The 24,321-nt window shown below is 38.7% G+C and overlaps 1 protein-coding gene across 1 annotated transcript in view; it reads right to left on the bottom strand.

The window, feature by feature from the left end:
• Positions 1-24,085, bottom strand: part of LOC119766118 — a 42,197-nt gene extending 18,112 nt beyond the window's left edge. The window contains exons 1-2 of the mRNA XM_038250517.1: positions 24,080-24,085; positions 12,725-13,052 (exon numbers count right to left, since the gene is read on the bottom strand). Coding sequence (XP_038106445.1) covers positions 12,725-13,052; positions 24,080-24,085 — 334 coding nt within the window. The remainder of the gene's footprint in view (positions 1-12,724; positions 13,053-24,079) is intronic.
• Between the last annotated feature and the right edge of the window lie 236 nt (positions 24,086-24,321).

The raw sequence follows: 24,321 nt of genomic DNA, 5'->3' as shown, positions 1-24,321 counted from the left end.
TGCATTCGGTATGCCCAAAGAAGCCATTTTGCATCATTAGTTTGTCCATATAATTTTTCATACAAATTTGGCAGTGGCGCAGTCCTGTTTTTTCGTGTTATTTTCCGTCTCTTTTATGTCGCTGTTCGAGTGCATGGGGTGATTGGTCATTATAATTAAATAAAGGCATCAGTAGTGCGGTGCCTGTGTGGACGCGCAGTCCTGTTTTTCGTGTTATTTTCCGTCTCTTTTATGTCGCTGTTCGAGTGCATGGGGTGATTGGTCATTATAATTAAATAATGGCATCAGTAGTGCAGTGCCTGTGTGGACGCGCAGTCCTGTTTTTTCGTGTTATTTTCCGTCTCTTTTATGTCGCTGTTCGAGTGCATGGGGTGATTGGTCATTATAATTAAATAATGGCATCAGTAGTGCGGTGCCTGTGTGGACGCGCAGTCCTGTTTTTTCGTGTTATTTTCCGTCTCTTTTATGTCGCTGTTCGAGTGCATGGGGTGATTGGTCATTATAATTAAATAAAGGCATCAGTAGTGCGGTGCCTGTGTGGACGCGCAGTCCTGTTTTTTTCGTGTTATTTTCCGTCTCTTTTATGTCGCTGTTCGAGTGCATGGGGTGATTGGTCATTATAATTAAATAATGGCATCAGTAGTGCGGTGCCTGTGTGACGCGCAGTCCTGTTTTTCGTGTTATTTTCCGTCTCTTTTATGTCGCTGTTCGAGTGCATGGGGTGATTGGTCATTATAATTAAATAAAGGCATCAGTAGTGCGGTGCCTGTGTGGACGCGCAGTCCTGTTTTTTCGTGTTATTTTCCGTCTCTTTTATGTCGCTGTTCGAGTGCATGGGGTGATTGGTCATTATAATTAAATAAAGGCATCAGTAGTGCGGTGCCTGTGTGGACGCGCAGTCCTGTTTTTTCGTGTTATTTTCCGTCTCTTTTATGTCGCTGTTCGAGTGCATGGGGTGATTGGTCATTATAATTAAATAATGGCATCAGTAGTGCAGTGCCTGTGTGGACGCGCAGTCCTGTTTTTCGTGTTATTTTCCGTCTCTTTTATGTCGCTGTTCGAGTGCATGGGTGATTGGTCATTATAATTAAATAAAGGCATCAGTAGTGCGGTGCCTGTGTGGACGCGCAGTCCTGTTTTTCGTGTTATTTTCCGTCTCTTTTATGTCGCTGTTCGAGTGCATGGGGTGATTGGTCATTATAATTAAATAAAGGCATCAGTAGTGCGGTGCCTGTGTGGACGCGCAGTCCTGTTTTTCGTGTTATTTTCCGTCTCTTTTATGTCGCTGTTCGAGTGCATGGGGTGATTGGTCATTATAATTAAATAATGGCATCAGTAGTGCAGTGCCTGTGTGGACGCGCAGTCCTGTTTTTTCGTGTTATTTTCCGTCTCTTTTATGTCGCTGTTCGAGTGCATGGGGTGATTGGTCATTATAATTAAATAATGGCATCAGTAGTGCGGTGCCTGTGTGGACGCGCAGTCCTGTTTTTTCGTGTTATTTTCCGTCTCTTTTATGTCGCTGTTCGAGTGCATGGGGTGATTGGTCATTATAATTAAATAAAGGCATCAGTAGTGCGGTGCCTGTGTGGACGCGCAGTCCTGTTTTTTTCGTGTTATTTTCCGTCTCTTTTATGTCGCTGTTCGAGTGCATGGGGTGATTGGTCATTATAATTAAATAATGGCATCAGTAGTGCGGTGCCTGTGTGGACGCGCAGTCCTGTTTTTTCGTGTTATTTTCCGTCTCTTTTATGTCGCTGTTCGAGTGCATGGGGTGATTGGTCATTATAATTAAATAAAGGCATCAGTAGTGCGGTGCCTGTGTGGACGCGCAGTCCTGTTTTTTCGTGTTATTTTCCGTCTCTTTTATGTCGCTGTTCGAGTGCATGGGGTGATTGGTCATTATAATTAAATAATGGCATCAGTAGTGCGGTGCCTGTGTGGACGCGCAGTCCTGTTTTTTTTTTTCGTGTTATTTTCCGTCTCTTTTGTGTCGCTATTTGTGTACATGGGGTGATTGGATTTCTTCTTCTTCTTTTTTCATTTATTTTTTGTTCGCGCGTTCGTTGGCCGATGAGTTTTATTTTTGTTCTTTTTATATAGTTTTCGATAGAAACGATTCGATTTTTGTTTTTTGAGACAAGCAAGTCGTATTGCTGGATTAAGTCCTTTCCATATCATCGAGGATCGGAAGGCACGTCGACGGATATGTTTTAAGGCTTATGATATAAAATAATTTTAATGAATGAAGCCCTTCCTACATCACCGTTGATCGGAAGGCACGCCGACGGAGAATTTCTGGAAAATCGCGGTCGAATTAATACTATATTTAAATCCCTAGATAGGTATCTTTCCGCAGCCGGCTGCCTAAGATTTTTAAAATTTTAACTCATAAACAAATTGCTCATGGTCGCATCACCTACCACAGTGAATCCTGACCTCATACCCATCTTACTAACCCCTCAAAACTCATGTGATACTTTGTCGGAGACGCAGTCGATTTGGCGGTCCCATCACTCAAGTATCGGCTAACATTCCCATCCACTTCCCCGTGTCTTACCACTGGTCGTGGCCGGCGTCGGTATTGATCAGCACGATAGGGACCTTTGAAAATTGCGAAGGGGTGATGATTGGTTCCTACTTTTCATCTGTGGTCCACGGAGCAATGTTTGGGGGTCCTGGTCAATAACGAAGTAGCAGCTACGGGTAGACACCAATGCTATGCTATGCTATGCTATAATTTTTCATACAAATTTGGCAGCTGGCCATACAAAAATGATGTATGAAAATTCAAAAATCTGTATCTTTTGAAGGGATTTTTTGATCGATTTGGTGTTTTCGGCAAAGTTGTAGGTATGGTATGGCTAAACATTCAATATTACGCCCTTTTAAAATGCTAGTCTTGGCTTAAAAAAATATTAAAAATTTAAAAATATTTTTTTCGAAAAGATCGGAAAATTTCACGAATGTTTCATATTTTAACATTGAAAATCGGACCATAAGTTGCTGAGATATCGATATTAGAAAATGGTGTGTTGTTTGGGTGAGACTTAGAAAACATCAATTTTCCTGTTTTTAAGCCTTTGCATGGCAATATCTCAGCAACTAAGGGTCGTATCAACAAAGTCCAAAAAATGCGAAATAAAGAGAATTTTCTCAGCTTTTCAACAATATTTTTTTTCAGAAGTAAGCAAATATGTGCACTAATTTTAAAAAATGAAAAAAACTGTGACTTTTTTCAAAAAAAGTCACCTAAAAATGGATTTGACTTGAAAACGGTGCACTTTATCAAAATTTCACTATAGTACTTTTTGATTGCAAAATTAATTTTACATCAAAAAATGAAGATTTGATTTGACTTGAAAACGGTGCACTTTATCAAAATTTCACTAGAGTACTTTTTGATTGCAAAATTAATGTTACATCAAAAATGAAGATAACAATTTTTTGACCAATTTTTCGATTTTGGAAAATCAGTATTGATTCAAAAATTGATAACTCGCTCAAAGATTTTTGCACAACCTGGACATTTCCGAAAAGTAGGCATTTGATATCCTCTAAAACATCAAAAATAAAAATCAAAAATAAATATAGTTTTTTTGCAAATCAAGTTTAGTGATAAAAGTTAAATAAAAATCACCAATTTTTATTACCTTGTATCATTTTTTCCGGTGTAGTCCGTATTCATACCTACAACTTTGCCGTAGACACCAAATCGATCAAAAAATTCCATCAAAAGATACAGATTTTTGAATTTTCATACATCATTTTTGTATGGCCAGCTGCCAAATTTGTATGGAAAATTATATGGACAAACTAATGATGCAAAATGGCTTCTTTGGGCATACCGAAGGTGCCAAAAAGTTTCAGTCGGATTAAAAATACAAAAATAAAATTTAACACTGGAACGCCCAACGCATGTCCAACTTACACGGACGCCCAAGCCTCCCAAAAGGTGGAACGGTAACTTCAACTCGCTGGTTCTCAGGCATTACTCAACCAATCGGGACGATTTTTGTTTCTAGTGATTTGTAAGAATGTCTAGATGATCCTCAAATTTTGCAGAACTTGATTTGAACAAATCTGTAATGTCTGCGACCGAAAACATCGTTCCATCTTTTTCAAAAAGACTGCCTCCGCGGAATTTTGTGCGATTTTTTTAGACGCGAAAAAAAAGTTGGAACGATGTTTTTGATCGCAAAAATTACAGATTTGATCAAATTAAGTTCTGCAAAGTTCTAGAATCATCTAGACATCCTAACAAATCACTGGAAAGAAGAATCATCTTGATTGGTTGAGTTACGCCCGAGAACCAGCGAGTTGAATTTACCGTTCCACCTTTTTTTGGATCCTTGGGCGTTGGAATGTTAAGAAAAAAGACCGATTTCGTAGAGAATTGCTCAGGTGATTAGTTCGGCTATTTGAGAAAAATAATAAAAAAGTTTCAAAAATCTAGCTTAAAATTTGAAAAGGTCGTATGAAAACTTGAAATGTTGTTTTGAAGGTCTCGGGACCAAAGAGCCTATGTCTGAAAATATTTTTATCGGATTCTTCGGAAAATTTTACATAACATATCAAATAATGGTGAAGTTAATCCACTTCAAACGAATCATGTCTCTGCGATACGGCTTTACGCAGTAGGCCTGGCCACTTTAACGCTTGTGATGTTTCAATGCATTCTGATGCAATGGTGCACTACAAATGTTGATAAATGACAAGAAGAATGCCCGGCGTATTCTAACCTAAGGCACTCTCCCGGATCGCTTCGAAAGATTGGCTGAGCTAGGGTCTGATTAGATTAGATTAGATTAGATTAGATTAGATGAGATTAGAAGGGTCGGTTTTTCAATCATAACAATATTATTCAGTTAAAATTTCGTATTTTCTAACTTTCCCGGGTAATTTTTCAGTGTGTAAAATGTTTTACAAAGTTGTAGAGCAGACAATTTCAAAAATAAAAATAAGGGGTTTGCATGTACGCATGTATATATATTTCACGAGGGGTTTGCTTTTTGAAACGATCCGATCAATCGCTGACTGTTCACGAATCGTGTTAGCATCAGGGATCTGACACGCATGCAGTTTTCTGAAGTCCCCACCAGAGGCGCTGTAAATATTGTTTACGTATGGTTTTTAAAAATGTTTTATGAAATAAATACATTTTTTTCTCGAATTATGTTTTTGTTAGTTTCTACCGCGTTTTCTACTCTTTTGCATATATATGCGAGATAGTTACAAGCATTAGGGTAGGGTAGTCATCAATGAGACACTTTTGGTTTTCAACATTCAACGATTTTTCTAATTTTTCATCAGCATGTTTTAATGAGCTTTTAGTTGCATTATCATTCTTTTAATGTGTTCTAACATTGACAAAAATATGAGAACGATCCGACATCTACAGCCAGAGTTATTCAACTGTCTCATTGTACACAGAAAAAATCATGGTAATATTACATCTGGGAAGGGGTACATCTTTTATGTCAGAAAAAAGGTGTAATTTTACCTCTGGAAATGTGTAATTTTACCACTTTTCTGGTGTAATGTCACTTTTTCAGTCTAAATTGAGGTAAAATTACATCATAAAAGAGGTAATATTCAACCTTCCAAAATTACAGCTTCCAAATTTACATTATTTTTTTCTGTGTAGACGCACTTGGCAGGAACAATGAGACAGCTGGGGAACAATGAGACACTCTACGAAAATCAACATTTTTCTAGCAAAACATCATGTTTTTGTATTTTTCCATTGCAGGTGACTTGCCTTGAACATTTTAGAGCAATTTTGCCAACATGAAACTTTTAATAACAAAAGTTACACTAAAAAGTATTTCAGTTTTGAAAAATCCATATATTAATACCAAATAACTTTGTATTTTTGGTTAAATGAAGTTTAAACTCTATAAATATGCCAACAATCACTTTTAATTCATGTTTTGAAAGATTTCCATCGATTTTGAAAAGTTTATTGAAGAAAAATCAAAGTGTCTCATTGTTACCCATGGGCTGAAATGAGCGGGGAACAATGAGACAGCCCTGGGTTCTGAGTATATTCTAAATTTTGGCCAAATCTAATGAAAGGACATTGTAGCCCAACTTAATCCCTATAGAACGTCGAAAGAAATTTTAAGAAATATTAGTTTTGGTGTAACTGGCAGCCTACGAGCGAAAAAGTTTTTGTCCATAATTTACTTTTACACCCCAGAATCAAACATTTATGAATTACTTTTCAAGGGAGCGTCCATAACCAAAGCCACTAATATGGCAGACGTGTACCTAGTAGACACACCTTCCACCCAAATATGAGCCTGATTGGTTGAAACTACGACTTGTGAGAGCCATTTTATCATTGTTCCCCGTGTCTCATTGATGACTACTCTACCCTACGCTATTTTTTAACATTTAACATTTATTAGATCAATAAAACAAAGTTCTACTTGGCCACTCAAGACAAACAATACAACACACTGAACTGAACTAAAAACTGAATAGCTTCAGTTTTCTGAAACAAAATAAAATTTGTTTGATATTTCCTGTCCGTTGTATTAAAATGAATGACGCTTTCAGAATACTAACTAAATTTCTGTCGAAATGCTTTAAACTAGCTGTAACTGAACACCAAAGTGCTGATATGCCAACATTAGGTTCTAGATGGAATTATATGCTGTTCCCCTAGTTCAAATTTGAGATTATACATAAATCTCTCTAAAGAAAAAAAAACTGAAAAAGTTGTTATTGATGTAATTTATGTCCGAGCACATACGACCTTTTCAAATGCCACGCGCTAAAAACTTGGTTCGATCTTGGTTCGATTTTGACTTCAATCGCTTTGTATGTGGATGACAGTCGTGTCGTAACCGTGGTTAGCATACGATCTGTTGTGCGTTTTAATCGACACCGAGCGAGTGATTTCTGATCTTTGTTCTTAAAATCAGGACCATTGTTCCCGATGACCCAAAATCAATAAATAAATAAACAGTAGGAAGTGATGCATGTGCGACAAACGGTAGGTTTCAAAAGCCAAATCAATTTAAGTTACGACGATCTTAAGATTTAGTCGTGACAAGAAATAATTAAGTATCAACATGAACTGAAGGTGCTTTCGAAAAGCTTTCTTTATAAGTTTATTTTTTTTAAGGTAACAAGGTTTTGGAAAAACCAGCAAAACCACGTTACAGTCCTTTCCGATTCTCAGCCTTACTTTATAATTAAAAGCAAAAGTGTTCTCACCGCTCTCCTCACAGATGCAAATCTAAACTAGACAGAGGACTCATTAAAGCGCTCTCAATTGATGTGCGCGATGTTACGAAAAATAAATCTTCATCCCACGTTAAGCATAATTTGTACAGCTGTACATCAGATCCACTTATACTTTCGTTATACCCTTCGCTGCTGTCTGCAACAGAGCACAATATATTATGAATCTCTGCTCTCTGCTCGCCGATATGCTACACCACGTTCTGCGAGCTGCTGGCTGGCTGGCAGTGTTTCCATTTGGCCCGTCGACGTCGCCGGTCGTGGGCCACGTGACGTGACGATATTCGTCGTCGTCGTCGTCGTCGCTGTTCCCTAGCGAACCATTCCGCGGTATCCTCGTTCCATCAACCACCGTAAATATTTGAGTCAGTTGCTCCTGGTTCCTCGACACGGCTCCGATGGCATAGTTTGGGGCTGATGGTATATATTTCATGCTATCATTCATATAGCCCGCAGTTCATCCGAGGCATATTGCATGCAAAATTTTAATATTAAAAATTTTACAAACCATCAATCATGCGCCAGCGAAGCCAGCAGCGCGGAAGAACGTCTTGGACAGCAGCGAAATCAAGCGCCACGCTAGCCCATGCCACTGGATAAAGTTGAAAACATCAGGAAAAGACAACAGACCCAAATTGGTGCTCCTAGTTTTACGACCCCTGCCTGGTGGTCTTGCGAAGCAAATTTTGTATCGAAGTAAATAGAAGAAGACTCAATTCGGTGCAGCTACCCGGAAAACCTGGCACGGATATCGGAGTCAGGACAGGTTGTTCGTGCTGCCAAAATTAATGAAATTTGGTCGATCAGATGTCGAATCAGTTCATATCTCTCGGTTTCCGTGAAGCCTGGATTTGAGCCGCGTAAATTACCGTATTGGAAGGTCTTTAAGGCCGATGCAAATATTTTTCAAAGTTCAAGACAAAAACTTTAAATAATATTTGTACCAGCCTAATATGTTTGCTTTATATTGACCCTGCTTCGACATATTCACGTTAAAAAAACTCAAAACCATTTCAAGCACTCTTCAGTCCAGATATCACCGGAAATCCCTAAGCACACACAAGTAAACCCGGAGCAACTCTGCCCCAAATTGCAAATGTATGGAAATCAACATGCCTCTCGGATTAATTCTGCTTGGTATTTAGTGGAGCTTAAAAATGCCGCCATTGTTAGTTATTTGCTTTTTTGCAGTAGAGCTGTTGCTGGTGGTCATTCAGCCGGATTGTTAAAAATGAAACACAAAAATTCCGTATGGTCGCACAGCGGATTACTCCGGAACTCTTGCACTCGTTGACAATTTACCAGCAATACAAAATTCCTTCTCAAAGGGCCTTGACAAAAGGTTGCCACCGCGCGCTATCCCTGTTGAAATGTGAATGTTTTTGCAAACAACGAAAATTATTGTACTCACTGAAAGGTGGTGAATGTGATGAAATCTCAAATCTCAAATGATAAATGATAAATGATAAATGATAAATAATAAATGATAAATGATAAATGATAAATGATAAATGATAAATGATAAATGATAAATGATAAATGATAAATGATAAATGATAAATGATAAATGATAAATGATAAATGATAAATGATAAATGATAAATGATAAATGATAAATGATAAATGATAAATGATAAATGATAAATGATAAATGATAAATGATAAATGATAAATGATAAATGATAAATGATAAATGATAAATGATAAATGATAAATGATAAATGATAAATGATAAATGATAAATGATAAATGATAAATGATAAATGATAAATGATAAATGATAAATGATAAATGATAAATGATAAATGATAAATGATAAATGATAAATGATAAATGATAAATGATAAATGATAAATGATAAATGATAAATGATAAATGATAAATGATAAATGATAAATGATAAATGATAAATGATAAATGATAAATGATAAATGATAAATGATAAATGATAAATGATAAATGATAAATGATAAATGATAAATGATAAATGATAAATGATAAATGATAAATGATAAATGATAAATGATAAATGATAAATGATAAATGATAAATGATAAACGATAAATGATAAATGATAAATGATAAATGATAAATGATAAATGATAAATGATAAATGATAAATGATAAATGATAAATGATAAATGATAAATGATAAATGATAAATGATAAATGATAAATGATAAATGATAAATGATAAATGATAAATGATAAATGATAAATGATAAATGATAAATGATAAATGATAAATGATAAATGATAAATGATAAATGATAAATGATAAATGATAAATGATAAATGATAAATGATAAATGATAAATGATTTATTTTAAAACTCAAGAAAAAGAATAGAAAAATCAAGAAAAATCTAAAATCTTAACTTTAGGTGAATCATTGCATCTCACATGACACATTTTTTTGCATTCGACAAAGTCTCTGGTTCGCAATTTTTCGTTCATGACTGAAGGCACCGCATCCGCACCTCGGTGAAATGCGTCGCGATGGCCGGTTTATTGCAAGGATTAAATAATATTGTGTGGCAGCGGCGGCCACACCGTGGCTTGTCTATTACTCGTGCCGGGGACAAACTTGCTGGCCAGACTGACTGGGCAGTCATGCTTTGGTTTGGTTGGGTAAATGTTTTAACAATTGGGGACAGAAAATGGCAGTTTAAAATTGGTATGTGTTTGAATTTTTAAACTATTTTGATATTTGGTTGCTCTTTGAACTTTAAAACCTGAAGAGCAATTTGTAAATGTGCCCTTTGGCTTGCGTGGCTGTCTATCAAAACTACAAAATGAATTTAAAATTCCCTTTCTACAAACACAAGTCAAATACGTTTGCGTTGTTTCGTTTCATTAAATAAGGGGTAGTTCACGATTTTGGTGCGTATTTGGCAATACAAATTTACATACACTTTTAGTATCGATTTAGTTCAATTTGGTTGATTTACATAATCATTTTAATTTATATACTTTTCCTGACAAAGCTCAGCTACGTAAAATATGAACACTCCATTTTGATCTGGCTCAAAAGGTTCACGTGCACCATCATAGAATGACGGTTACAATCCTTCCACGGTCAGACCATGTGAACACCCGGACCTAGGCCCTGATGTGAACATCAGGATAACAACTGTCAGGGTATGCGCCAAAGCTGGAATTCAAAAGTTGTCGGAAATTTGTCTTTTATTTCAGCCGCCCAGTGCAGTAGTAACAACAGCTCGTTCTAGGGCGTGTACCAGCCCCAGCGAGGTACGGATGTTCACGCGATGACTCGATGTTCTCTGGGTTGGCCTTGCAACGGCTAAAGTGCAGCAGCTCGGAACCATTCTGAACCGTTTTCGTGTCTGGATTGTACGCGCAATAATAAAAGTCAAGAATTCTAATAAAGAACCGAGCAATTTATCATGATTACACTAATAAAAGCCGTTGTTTGTGGCACAGCAGCGGCATGAACAACAACAACGCAGGATTTAGGATGAGTGTTACACGTTGAGCTACAATTGTGCAAAACGCAACATGGTCGGTGACTTTTGGAGAGCGGGTTTTACACTAGCGTATTAATGCAGGAACTGGGATTTTGTCTATTATAGGTGTAAGGCTGATTCTGAATAAATAAATTAAAATTTTGCAAAGTGGAAACAATGAAAAATATTTTAAGTATAAACAGATAAACTCTTCGTCGAAGAGCCATGGTTGGGTTTTGACTGCCCTTAGAAAAAAAAGAGTTTAAATTAAATTTTAACTTAAAGAACTTATAAGAGCACTTCATCCCTAAAGAAAAAACCTAACTATATCGAGAACTCGAGATTTTTATGATTAAAACTATGTTTTCATGACAGAAAAAGACCCTATAAAAAGGATACGGAAAGCTGTCAAACTGGCTGGAAGCAAGAGTTTCGAGTTCCGTAAAAAGTGTTGAAATTTACAGTGTTTTTAATAACATGCGAATATTTTGTCGTTGGAATATGGCTTCGAACGTCGCGTGTGTGTTGTAAATAGTGAACGAATAATAAAATAAACATTTAAAGAATCTAAAAAGTGGAAAAAACTGGTGCCTCCGGCTGTTTTTTCGTCGGTGTGTTGCAACAAAACACACATGCATCAGCCGCGAGCTTCCAGAACGAAAACGGAGCAGCGCTTTCCTACTAGGGATGCTGATTTTGGTGCTGCCGTTACATAGCGTTACAGACGTAGCGAGGACTCAAACCGAAACCGTTTTGAGATGCGGCAGCTTCCACTAAGAAATTTAACGCTCTGATCGACCTTACATCAGCCTTATTTTATTCAGCCATCAGACTGATTGGGGCGTTACATTTCTCAGAGGGCTGATTTAATTTGGTGAGATCAATCCGATACTATATCCTAATCAAAATAACCATTACATATTTAATACGCACTGGGTCTTTGTGAGATGATCTTGTCATCCCATCAATTGAAATCTTGTGTTTATAAGAGTTTTAATAATGTTCCTTCTGTCACCAACAGTGAGCGAGTTGTGGCGCTATAACCACGGCAAATAGTGTCCAGGGCATTTGTGGAAATACAGTGTCCCATCCTGGAGGGTCCGGGGCACCAAAACTTCTTAGCTGGTGGCTCCCAACGATTTATTGCTCCTACAAACAGGAACGTGAGCGAGGGATCCCCACGTTTCTTCCTCCCCTGTCGATTCAGAATTGTGTTGTTGTTTGAACATTCGTGCTCAAACTCAATTCAATTCAACGAATCATCTTTGCGGTAAACTTTACGCAGTTGGCCTGGCCGCTTTAACGTTTGTGATGTTTCAAAGCAATTTATTGCATTGGGCACTGCAATTGTTAATAATGACAAGAGGATGCTAGGCGTTAATCAACCTAAGGCATTTTCCAGGATGCCCCCGAAAGACTGGCTGCGCTAGGGTTGGATTAGATTAGATTAAATTAGATTAGAAAAAATATTGAAAAAAAAACCCAATACATAGATTGATAGATGCTCTGCAATCTATGGGTTCAGGTTAAACTTTCTCGTTTCGAAAGTAGTGAAAAGTGATTCAACACTTGCGCTAGCTCATTGTGATTGAATTTCATAGTTGTAACTAAGTTATAGAGATGCTATCACTATTGAATATTGCACTGCTGTGCAACTACTGCTCCAGTGAGATCATTTTGCCTTAGAGCAACCTGTAATCGATACTCAATACACAACAACAAACCACCTCGACCCTGGCTGGACTGACCTGGATGACGAAAAGGTTTCTTAGAAGACGAAGGTGAGCCTCGAACGAACGAACATCGTAAAGTCCATCAACATTTCCGTAATCCAATAAGAGGGTCCCATTGCCCATCAAACACTGAGCAAATACAAGCGGGGATTAATCAATTTGCTCAAAGTATAAGAAAAGCTCGTTTCGTCTCGTCTCGTCGTCCCGAGCTAGTTTTCGTGTCTCTTGACCTTTCTTTCCACTTGAGTTACTCTGGCTAGAGCTGGTTACTTACCCAATCTCCTCCAGAGGCGTGGGGGCGAAACCCTGGTCAGCTGAGTCAACGACGAATTCTCCTTCCCCACCCGGATGCTGAGTTGGACTCTTTTCCCTTCCGACCTCGAGGACAGCGAGCACCCATTGCGTGATGTCACTAAACTTGAACGGTAGAATGGTAGAACTAAGATCCAAATCCAATTATGGGGTGATAACCGGCGATATAAATACGGTCCCCGACGATCGTATTTTTCGCCCGTGCCTGGGACGTTCTGATGTATTTTCGCCGGAAGCAGACGGAAGCAGTACAAAAGCGAAATGTGGGGAGGATGCTTATTTGGAATTGCCTAGCTGATTTCAAGGGAAAGGACTGATTGCGTGTTGTGATGTGGCAGCAGGGTGACCGAGGGAAAATAAGGAATTTGTTTAAACAAAGTAGCAGATATTGCAGACAATTTAATGATTGGCAATACGTTCAAAGATGTTCAAAAAACCAGCGTATGCTGATTAAACTGATGATTTAGACAAATTAAAGAACTTAATTTGAGTGACATTGACTCTTACTTCAATTTCAGCTTTCCAAAAAGACGCCTCTGGAAATTTAAAAAAAATAATTGGGATAAATTTTAAAAACTATTTGGGTAATTCTCTACCAACTCTCACGAAATTGGGAAAAGTTGCCCCGACCCCTCTTCGATTTACGTGAAATTTTGTCCTAAGGAGTAATTTTGATCCTGATCACGAATCTGAGGTCCGTTTTTGATATCTCGTGACGGAGGGCGGTACGACCCTTTCATTTTTGAACATTCGAAAACAGAGGTGTTTTTCAATAATTTGCAGCCTGAAACGGTAATGAGATAGAAATTTGGTGTCAAACGGACTTTTATGTAAAATTAGATGCCCGATTTGATGGCGTACTCAGAATTAAAAAAAAACGTATTTTTCATCGAAAAAACACTAAAAAAGTTTTAAAAATTCTCCCATTTTCCGTTACTTGACTGTAAATTTTTTTGGAACATGTCATTTTATGGGAAATTTAATGTACTTTTCGAATCTACCAGAAGGGTCATTTTTCATTTAGAACAAAATTTTTCATTTTAAAATTTCGTGTTTTTTTTCTAACTTTGCAGGGTTATTTTTTAGAGTGTAATAATGTTCTACAAAGTTGTAGAACAGACAATTACAAAAAATTTGATATATAAACATAACGGGTTTGCTTATAAACATCACGAGTTATCACGATTTTACGAAAAAAAGTTTTGAAAAAGTTACTTTTTACGTTTCTCTTTGTTTCGTCGTCCGTGTTTGTCACGGGTGACCATGAACGGCCATGATCAACGACGACCAACAATAACTCGTGATGGTTATAAGCAGAGCCGTACCTAGGGTCCACGGCGCCCTTGGCGAAGCATCAATTTGGCGCCCCTCCAAATTTTTCATCATTTTTATATGTTTACTTAAATTTTCAGCGATTGCTTCAAAGAGTTTTAATAATATAATGGTAATTGATTGAATAAATATAACAGCTAAAAATCCAACCACAATTTAATTCTTTGACGAATATTCAAATTAATGTTTTATTATTTTTAAACCATTTCAATCGATTTATATCCTTCCAATACAGATAGGTTGTAACGAAAAGGTGCTTTAGGATTAATGTTGACTGAAAATAGCAGAGTGTTGTTTTATCGTTTTAAACAGAATTTGATCTGACCTAGCTTAAATTTCATTGTTTCAGCATTTTCCTGCATTCCTGAAAAAATAGTTTAACTGATTAGAAAATGGACTCCTTTTCAAACTTGTTCTTGATAGATTCCTTTTGAAACTCAATTTTTTTTCAATAGTTTTTACCTTTTTGATTGAAAATTTTTCGAATCATTTCTACCATTTCTCCTAAAGAAATGACCATTTTGGACCTCTCGATTCCCGGGAAATTTGGTCGAAGCAAAATTATATAAACAAATAAAAAAAAATGAAAATTCGAAATTGTTCAGAACATTGGGTGTTCAATGTAAGATGTTCAAATTCGAATGAACCAATGCTTCTCTTATCTTCTAATTCAGAAAGTGTAAATTTTAACTTATTAAAAATTCCAATAACTATAATTGAGAAAACTTAAAATAATGTGGACCACAAAATTAACCTTAAAGCATACTTAGCAGTTAGCCACAAGAAGAAAGTCTAGTTTTTTTTATATTTTTGTTTATTATTTCTAAGAGTATAATTTTCATATCCTCTTTCAAGCATAGCAATTCTTATAATCCATTTTTTTATTCTTATTATTTTAATTTCGCTGTATCAAGGTAATTTTTTTGATGTCATGGAGTAATTTTGTGTTTCGCTTAAACCTCAATATTAAATTATATCTTAGAAAAAAAACTCTGGAAATCTTTGTAAAGTCCGCCAAATGTGAACATTCGGGTTTTCCGGATCACTATTTCTTCAATGCATATTTACAGTTTTAAAAAGAAAAAAATATTAAAATTGTTGTTTTGAGTCGCTATTTATTATATTTTTAAAATCCTGATACTGGGAAATTATATATTAGCTATTTTGTTATTTCACAACAATCTAATAACAAGTTCATACAACAAGTTGTATTGCAGATTCAGAAAAAAATCAAGAAGTAGATCATAGTTCCCAAAAATAATGAGGCTAATTATTAACGTTTAAGCATGAATAAATCGTAACTGAATTCATTGAAAAGAAACACATTTATAACTTTTCTTTATACATTACTGGCACTATTGGCATAGTTATAAACACTACCAGGTCCCGGGAATTCCCGGGAAATTTCCAAATTCAACTCTCGATTCCCGGGAAATTGAAAATCTCGAGAATAGTCACCCTCTACACACAAAGCTTTTAGAACCGTTTGTGTAAATGTGAAAATTTAGGCGAAATTACTCTGGATAGCCCAACACATGGAATCCATGAAATAAAAAAAAATGTATGTGAAAGATAACACTACTCGACAAAACAAAACTTGTGTCAAGGGATTGACGATATCTCATCCGTTCCTGAGAGAAAAGGCATCCCCGAATCCGATGCAATCGACAGAATTTGATTTTATGTCCACGCGGACTGATGCGAATCTGGTAAATTTTTTAACATAAAAAATCGAACAATTTAAAAAAAACCATGCGTCTCCTCCCAATTATATGAGCCATCTACAAGAATATGGAAGCGCCTGGTGCATAGCCATTTCCTTTAAGCACAACGGAAACAACCAATACAAATGTATAAAAAAGTTGTCAAGTTCTCGGGGGGTCCACAGCTAGCATTTTTGTACGATTATAAAAATAAATATTAAAAGTTTAAAATTAATTTATTTAAAAACATATTTTTTGATTTATTTGTTTACTAAAATTTTATGTATCTCAAAGGTCTATAGGTACTTCGGGATGTCCATGGTCATCCAAGGACTGCCTGGAGTTAAGATCTACGAGTCTACCGCCGTAACAAGCAAGAGGTCGTCGGATTTTGACCCCGGATCTTGTGCGTATAGCATCAGTGCATATGGTAGACTACTATGTGAATGTGTTGGGATGTCCATGGTCATCCAAGGACTCCCTGGAGTTAAGATCTACGAGTCTACCGCCGTAACAAGTAAGAGGTCGTCGGATTTTGACCCCGAATCTTGTGTGTATAGCATCAGTGCATATGGTAGACTACTGTATGAATGTGTTGGGATGTTCATGGTCATCCAAGGACTCCCTGGAGTTAAGATCTACGAGTCTACCGCCGTAACAAGCAAGAGGTCGTCGGATTTTGACCCCGGATCATGTGCGTATAGCATCAGTGCATATGGTAGACTACTATATGAATGTCTTGGGATGTCCATAGTCATCCAAGGACTCCCTGGAGATAAGATCTACGAGTCTACCGCCGTAACAAGTAAGAGGTCGTCGGATTTTGACCCCGAATCTTGTGTGTATAGCATCAGTGCATATGGTAGACTACTATATGAATGTGTTGGGATGTTCATGGTCATCCAAGGACTCCCTGGAGATAAGATTTACGAGTCTACCGCCGTAACAAGCAAGAGGTCGTCGGATTTTGACCCCGGATCTTGTGCGTATAGCATCAGTGGATATGGTAGACTACTGTATGAATGTGTTGGGATGTTCATGGGCATCCGAGGACTCCCTGGAGTTAAGATCTACGAGTCTACCGCCGTAACAAGCAAGAGGTCGTCGGATTTTGACCCCGGATCATGTGCGTATAGCATCAGTGCATATGGTAGACTACTATATGAATGTGTTGGGATGTCCATAGTCATCCAAGGACTCCCTGGAGATAAGATCTACGAGTCTACCGCCGTAACAAGTAAGAGGTCGTCGGATTTTGACCCCGGATCATGTGCGTATAGCATCAGTGCATATGGTAGACTACTATATGAATGTGTTGAGATGTCCATAGTCATCCAAGGACTCCCTGGAGATAAGATCTACGAGTCTACCGCCGTAACAAGTAAGAGGTCGTCGGATTTTGACCCCGAATCTTGTGTGTATAGCATCAGTTCATATGGTAGACTACTGTATGAATGTGTTGGGATGTTCATGGTCATCCAAGGACTCCCTGGAGTTAAGATCTACGAGTCTACCGCCGTAACAAGCAAGAGGTCGTCGGATTTTGACCCCGGATCTTGTGCGTATAGCATCAGTGGATATGGTAGACTACTGTATGAATGTGTTGGGATGTTCATGGTCATCCAAGGACTCCCTGGAGTTAAGATCTACGAGTCTACCGCCGTAACAAGCAAGAGGTCGTCGGATTTTGACCCCAGATCATGTGCGTATAGCATCAGTGGATATGGTAGACTACTATATGAATGTGTAGGGATGTTCATGGTCATCCAAGGACTCCCTGGAGTTAAGATCTACGAGTCTACCGCCGTAACAAGCAAGAGGTCGTCGGATTTTAACCCCAGATCTTGTGCGTATAGCATCAGTGCATATGGTAGACTACTATATGAATGTGTTGGGATGTCCATGGTCATCCGAGGACTCCCTGGAGATAAGATCTACGAGTCTACCACCGTAACAAGCAAGAAGTCGTCTTATTTTGACCCCGGATCTTGTGTGTATAGCATCAGTGCATATGGTAGACTACTGTATGAATGTGTTGGGATGTTCATGGTCATCAGAGGACTCCCTGGTGTTAAGATCTACGAGTCTACTGCCGTAGCAAGCAAGAGGTCGTCTTATTTTGACCCCGGATCTTGTGTGTATAGCATCAGTGCATATGGTAGACTACTGTATGAATGTGTTGGGATGTTCATGGTCATCCAAGGACTCCCTGGAGTTAAGATCTACGAGTCTACCGCCGTAACAAGCAAGAGGTCGTCGGATTTTGACCCCAGATCTTGTGCGTATAGCATCAGTGCATATGGTAGACTACTGTATGAATGTGTTGGGATGTTCATGGTCATCCAAGGACTCCCTGGAGTTAAGATCTACGAGTCTACCGCCGTAACAAGCAAGAGGTCGTCGGATTTTGACCCCAGATCATGTGCGTATAGCATCAGTGGATATGGTAGACTACTATATGAATGTGTTGGGATGTTCATGGTCATCCAAGGACTCCCTGGAGTTAAGATCTACGAGTCTACCACCGTAACAAGCAAGAGGTCGTCGGATTTTGACCCCGGATCATGTGCGTATAGCATCAGTGCATATGGTAGACTACTATATGAATGTGTTGGGATGTTCATGGTCATCCATGGACTCCCTGGAGTTAAGATCTACGAGTCTACCGCCGTAACAAGCAAGAGGTCGTCGGATTTTGACCCCGGATCATGTGCGTATAGCATCAGTGCATATGGTAGACTACTATATGAATGTGTTGGGATGTCCATGGTCATCCAAGGACTCCCTGGAGTTAAGATCTACGAGTCTACCGCCGTAACAAGCAAGAGGTCGTCGGATTTTGACCCCGGATCATGTGCGTATAGCATCAGTGCATATGGTAGACTACTATATGAATGTGTTGGGATGTCCATGGTCATCCGAGGACTCCCTGGAGTTAAGATCTACGAGTCTACCGCCGTATCAAGCAAGAGATCGTCTTATTTTGACCCCGAATCTTGTGCGTATATCCTTGCTTACCACTTAAGCCAAACGGCGACCTATTGTTTGTTACGGCGGTAGACTCGTAGACTCCAGGGACTCCTTGGATGACCATGGACATCCCAACACATTCATATAGTAGTCTATTATATGCACTGATGCTATACACACAAGATCCGGGGTCAAAATCCGACGACCTCTTGCTTGTTACGGCGGTAGACTCGTAGATCTTAACTCCAGGGACTTGGGTGATCATGGACATTCCAACACATTCATATAGTAGTCTACCATATCCACTGATGCTATACGCACAAGATCCGGGGTCAAAATAAGACGACCTCTTGCTTGATACGGCGGTGACTCGTAGATCTTAACTCCAGGGAGTCTCGGATGACCATGGACATCCCAACACATTCATATAGTAGTCTACCATATGCACTGATGCTATACGCACATGATCCGGGGTCAAATCCGACGACCTCTTGCTTGTTACGGCGGTAGACTCGTAGATCTTAACACCAGGGAGTCCTCGGATGCCCATGAACATCCCAACACATTCATACAGTAGTCTACCATATCCACTGATGCTATACGCACATGATCCGGGGTCAAAATCCGACTACCTCTTGCTTGTTACGGTGGTAGACTCGTAGATCTTAACTCCAGGGAGTCCTTGGATGACCATGAACATCCCAACACATTCATATAGTAGTCTACCATATGCACTGATGCTATACGCACATGATCCGGGGTCAAAACCGACGACCTCTTGCTTGTTACGGCGGTAGACTCGTAGATCTTAACTCCAGGAGTCCATGGATGACCATGAACATCCCAACACATTCATATAGTAGTCTACCATATGCACTGATGCTATACGCATGATCCGGGGTCAAAATCCGACGACCTCTTGCTTGTTACGGCGGTAGACTCGTAGATCTTAACTCCAGGGAGTCCTCGGATGACCATGGACATCCCAACACATTCATATAGTAGTCTACCATATGCACTGATGCTATACGCACATGATCCGGGGTCAAAATCCGACGACCTCTTGCTTGTTACGGCGGTAGACTCGTATATCTTATCTCCAGGGAGTCCTTGGATGACCATGAACATCCCAACACATTCATACAGTAGTCTTCCATATCCACTGATGCTATACGCACATGATCCGGGGTCAAAATCCGACGACCTCTTGCTTGTTACGGCGGTAGACTCGTAGATCTTAACTCCAGGGAGTCCTTGGATGACCATGAACATCCCAACACATTCATACAGTAGTCTACCATATGCACTGATGCTATACACACAAGATCCGGGGTCAAAATAAGACGACCTCTTGCTTGCTACGGCGGTAGACTCGTAGATCTTAACACCAGGGAGTCCTCGGATGACCATGGACATCCCAACACATTCATACAGTAGTCTACCATATCGACTGATGCTATACGCACAAGATCCGGGGTCAAAATCCAACGACCTCTTGCTTGTTACGGCGGTAGACTCGTAGATCTTAACTCCAGGGAGTCCTTGGATGACCATGGACATCCCAACACATTCATATAGTAGTCTACCATATGCACTGATGCTATACGCACAAGATCCGGGGTCAAAATCCGACGACCTCTTGCTTGTTACGGCGGTAGACTCGTAGATCTTAACTCAGGCAGTCCTTGGATGACCATGGACATCCCGAAGTACCTATAGACCTTTGAGATACATAAAATTTTAGTAAACAAATAAATCAAAAATATGCTTTTAAATAAATTAATTTTAAACTTTTAATATTTATTTTTATAATCGTACAAAAATGCTAGCTGTGGACCCCGAGAACTTGACAACTTTTTTATACATTTGTATTGGTTGTTTCCGTTGTGCTTAAAGGAAATGGCTATGCACCAGGCGCTTCCATATTCTTGTAGATGGCTCATATAATTGGGAGGAGACGCATGGTTTTTTTAAATTGTTCGATTTTTATGTTAAAAATTTACCAGATTCGCATCAGTCCGCGTGGACATAAAATCAAATTCTGTCGATTGCATCGGATTCGGGGATGCCTTTTCTCTCAGGAACGGATGAGATATCGTCAATCCCTTGATACAAGTTTTGTTTTGTCGAGTAGTGTAAGCAACTTTATCCATTCCATTAAACCATAACAAAACAAAAAATTTCAAGGAAAATGTTACTAACATTCTTCAAATTATTGACCCTAGAAGCAAAATTAAGTGGAACTTTGTGTTTTCTCAAAAAATATTGCTGTTTTTGGAGTTGGAATTTTGCTTTGGTTTATGGGTGTTTATGGGTTAATGGGTCCGCGATAATGGTGTTTCTGCAAATCAAAATTATACAAGAAATTGTATAATATTTTACTTTTACGACTAAAAAGTTGGTGGGCATGCCAATCTATGCAACTTTGTCGAAGACACCCAAATTTTACTTTTTCACTCTTGCTACAAGCAATTGAATACAAGCAGCAGAATATAATATATTTAGAGCAATTTATGTGCTCTTAAAAAAACAACATTTTTATGTTGAAAAAAAAAATATTTTGCTAGAAATTTAACAAAAGTCAAAGCATTTTTTGTGTTAGAAATATTCAATTTAAACAATTCAGTATTTCGAAAACGTAGGCCAATCTCAACGCACAAGTTTGCATTTAAAACGATAAAAATATCTCAAATGCCATTTTCTTTAAACTTGAAATATCTTATTCTTTTTATTTCAGATTTTCAATAGAAATGTGTAAATTTCAATTAAATAGCTGATTATATAAAACAAATACTTCAAAACATAAAAAAGCTTGATGGTTCCTGATGCTGGAAAAAATGGTGAAATTTAAATTGAATTTTATATACTGTAGTTGGAATAAAATCTCTAGCTATTTCAAAGAATTGTTATAAAACCCTGAAATGCCACTTGAGCGCCCCCTTTGATAAATGAATTGAGAGAATTTAATTTTAAATTTAATTCTGGTACAATTATTGAAATAGTTGATTTTGGCGCCCCAAGTGTTATAAGTAATATTTGTAATATTCCGACCAAGATAATCGAGTTATTTTGTAATCCTACTTTAAAATTTGGCGCCCCTTTTGTTCTGAATACCTTTCTAGGATTTTATAATAACATGACAAATTTGTACAATCATCGTTTTCGGCGCCCCCCAAGGGCTGGCGCCCTTGGCGGTCGCCAACTGCGCCAACCCCTAGGTACGGCGCTGGTTATAAGCAAAACCCCTATGTCTTTATATTAAAATTTTTGTAATTGTCTGCTCTACTACTTTGTGGAACATTCTTAACCTCTAAAAAATAATCCTGTAGAGTTAGCAAAAACACGAAATTTTAAAATGAAAAATTTTGTTCTAAATGAAAAAATGACCCTTCTGGGTCAATGTAGTAGATTCGAAAAGTACATTAAATTTTTCATAAAATGACATGTTCCAAAAAAAAATACAGTCGAGTAACGGAAAATGGGAGAATTTTTAATACTTTTTTAGTGTTATTTTCGATGAAAAATACGTTTTTTCGGAATTCTGAGTACGCCATCAAATCGGGCGTCTAATTTTACCTAAAAGTCCGTTTGACACCAAATTTCTATCTCATTACCGTTTCAGGCTGCAAATTATTGAAAAACACCTCTTTTTTCGAATGTTCAAAAATGAAAGGGGTCGTTCCGCCCCTCCGTCACGAGATATCAAAAAATGGACCTCAGATTCGTGATCAGGGACAAAAGTTACTCCTTAAGACAAAGTTTCACGCAAATCGAAGAGGGGTTGGGGCAACTGCTGTGTGAGTTGGCGGAGAAATACACATTTGCGAAGGCCTTAACACGTTATAACATAACATAATTAAAACAGTAAAAAAAAAAAACAATTTTGTGGTCTCTGTTGCAAGATTCTGTTCAATTGAGAAATCTAGGCGTCCGAAGGTTATGTGTGGAGAGTGGAGAGTCACCCAAAACCTTTTTTACGCAAATGAAACGCATAATTATCGGTTCAAATCAAATGGTACAATTTCAAGACCTAATCAAAATATATAAAAAACTGCTTATTACTGTTTTCATCTTGAAGTTCAGGCAAGGTCACCCTAATGCCTCAGTGCGTGGGTGGGCGTGTGTCCGCTCCCTAGTGCGGAAGAAGTGCGAGCGAGTATTTTCCCAGGCAAGCGAATGTGTCTGGTCTGGTTGGGCTCGAACTTGGGAGTGTTGTTCACCACAGTGTGGGAAAACGTGAGTTTTCTTCGTTTTTACGCTCCCACATCATTAGCATCGTAAGGAAAACTTTTGACACGGGTAAATTTCTTGCCTCCTGCTTCTATACAAAAGGGAGGCAAACAATGTGCACTACTTTGCTAGAAATGAACTCACTCTCTCTCTCTTTCTCTGTGGGTGGGTCGTCGACGGGATTGGGGCTGGTGAAGAGCAACTTTATTTCCCGAGCGTGTTGAATAGAATTCACTTCCTGTGACCCCCGACCTTTCTCCGAGCTCCAGACCGCAGCACCAAGTGTACACGTCGGTCGGCAAGGAATGGGCAATAGGCAGAGACCCATCCAAGAACTAGCAACAACAAGGGCCAAGCGGAAGCCCCCCAGGGGAAAGGAGGAAAGGGACCTCGTTTTCATCCCAATCAACTCCAACCAACGGAGCGCGGCGGCCCATTCCACTTCCGCCCAAATACCCCACTCCGAGGCCTGTTAGGGTAAGAGGGAGGAACCATATCGTGGCCACTAATTTTCCAGCCCGAAAAACTGCCAAGAAGCGCACCCTCATCAGAAGCGACTAGCACTTGCTAGCAGTGGCGGTGGCAAGCAGTTTTGAATTGAATTACGGCAAATTTCGAGTTCAAGTGTTAACTTGCGAAAACATTCTTGAATAAAATACTTCCGGAGCGAGCGCAAAAGGTACATGCAAAAGGCGTTCACATCAATTCAGGGCAGTTGATTTCCGCCTTTCACCTAGATCGTTTTATACGACGTGGTGGTGGTGAGGTAACTTTCTTTTCTGGTCCAGGACTTTCGACTGTGTGTTCCACCCGATCCGATCCGCTTCGATGACTTTGCTCACCCCCGGAGAGATGGGGAGGTGACCTGCTCCAGTGTTCCGTTGGATAACTCAGAGCCAGAGAATTTGTAAAAATTGTCCTTGCCATATGCAGATTATCCATATCTACGTCACGTTCCCCATTTCTAGCGATGCTCTGCCTGCACTTTAAGCTGTCAATCGCAGAGCCGAGCCCGCCAAATGGAAAAAGGAATTGTGCGAGCAATTCGTATGGACTCTCTGTGGTGGCAGTGGCCTCAATACCCGCATGGTGTAACTCTGCTAAAGATTCGATGAAAATTAAGGTGCAGCTGAATGGAAGGGGGGAGGTTATTTGACATAAAATTAGATTGCCATTGATATTTTAAGCTAGTGAGTTCTTTGGGATAGGGTCCGTGAATAAGTTAACCGAAGGATATATATTTGTATTGCTATGTTTGATCCAGACTCGTTAAAAACGATAACATTTTTTAAAATAAGTAATCGATTTATGATGTTCAAATTTT

Source organism: Culex quinquefasciatus, chromosome 2 (genome assembly GCF_015732765.1).
Source record: "Culex quinquefasciatus strain JHB chromosome 2, VPISU_Cqui_1.0_pri_paternal, whole genome shotgun sequence".
Taxonomy (NCBI): domain Eukaryota; kingdom Metazoa; phylum Arthropoda; class Insecta; order Diptera; family Culicidae; genus Culex; species Culex quinquefasciatus.
Note: the sequence above shows the minus strand (reverse complement) of the source record. Positions and strands in the feature narration are given on the sequence as shown.